This window comes from Chaetura pelagica, unplaced genomic scaffold, assembly GCF_000747805.2.
Source record: "Chaetura pelagica isolate M959 unplaced genomic scaffold, ChaPel_1.0 scaffold115, whole genome shotgun sequence".
Taxonomy (NCBI): Eukaryota; Metazoa; Chordata; class Aves; order Apodiformes; family Apodidae; genus Chaetura; species Chaetura pelagica.
This window is the reverse complement of record NW_009953761.1, coordinates 741,925-743,236: the sequence shown is the minus strand read 5'-3', so window position 1 is coordinate 743,236 and position 1,312 is coordinate 741,925. Positions and strand designations below refer to the sequence as shown.

General features: G+C 45.6%; 1 protein-coding gene across 1 annotated transcript in view; it reads right to left on the bottom strand.

Annotated features, from left to right (window-relative positions):
* Positions 1–1,036, bottom strand: part of TPT1 (tumor protein, translationally-controlled 1) — a 3,413-nt gene extending 2,377 nt beyond the window's left edge. Inside the window, exons 1-2 of the mRNA XM_010000845.1 lie at positions 846–1,036; positions 52–157 (exon numbers count right to left, since the gene is read on the bottom strand). Coding sequence (XP_009999147.1) covers positions 52–157; positions 846–1,036 — 297 coding nt within the window. The remainder of the gene's footprint in view (positions 1–51; positions 158–845) is intronic.
* Between the last annotated feature and the right edge of the window lie 276 nt (positions 1,037–1,312).

Here is a 1,312-nt window from a genome sequence, read left to right as displayed (position 1 = left end):
GTCCAGCAGATGAACCAACTGCATCCTGTATCACTGCAAATCTGCTGTTACCTGGTAGTTTTTGAAGTTAGCGAGAATGTGTTTGATTTGTTCTGCAGCCCCCGTCATGAAAGGCTTTACTCTCTCTGGCTTGTGCTCCTCAAGTCTGGCTTTGATTCTGGAAGGGAAAAAGAAACTCTGAGAACATGTTCTAGCCCAGTAACTTCACTGTGTAGCATGTTATAGCAGAAAGAGTTACTGACAGTCAAACTGTTTGATTTTCCTGCTCTTCTGCCTCTCCCTCTGAAAGCCCCCAAATCTTCATTTCTCTAGTAAATTAGCAGAACAGTGCCTGCCATTTTACTTCTAGGCCAGTGGTGCACAAACATTAGAAAGCCATTTCCACAGCATTAACAGTACTATCCCATCAGTATCACAAAGTATTTTCACCTTTAATGCCAACTCACTAAACACTGAGCAACAGATATTATTCAAATATAAGTGTGAATGGGACTTTCTGCTAGTTTGAGGCAGATTTAAACTAAGCTAGAAAATTTCCAAAAGCTTTCTTCACTGCTCCACCCCCTTCCCCAATAAAGTTGGGCATAAAGGAAGGGGAAAGAAAACAAGGTTGCAAATAACATCCAAAGCATGTGACCAGGTCCTCTACCTCAGCCAAGATAAACTTTGATAAACCTTTAAAGCTCCAGTCTTGCCAAATATTAAGACATTATTGAAGTTCACAGCCACTCTGGCACCTGCATCAGACCTAACACCTACCAGAAATGAAGTTCAACAGTTTTTAAAATTTCAACGACCTAACATTTTTGCCATGTTATTTGAAGAAAAGGGCCACCAACACTTACGCTTTCATGTAGTCCTTGATGTACTTCTTGTAGGACTCTTTTGTAAAGCTGGTTTCCTGAAGATGGTGGTTTATTACTATATCAACACCAGTTATGACCGTGGCTTCTGTTCCATCTCCCTCAGGACCTTCAGCAGAGGCATTGCCACCAATTAGAGAGTCATCAATTTGACCCTCTGTCCTGGTGACCATCTAGATTTAGAGACATCAAAAAACTTAACGGCTCTGCAAAAACCTTCGGGCTACTGCTCTTACACATCTATGACCTGACAGCAGGGCATGACTTCAGAGCCACAGACAAGGGCAAGGAATCTGACTGCAGCCCAAGAACAGGTTTCTTAAGCTAGGCTGCTCTCCCGGTGCCAGCCCGAAGCTCACACTCCCAGCGCTCTGGCCTGGCTGCCCCGGCCCCGGGCACAGCGCGGCTGGGGCGGCAGCCGGGCCTGTCCCGGCCACAGGCGCCAGGCC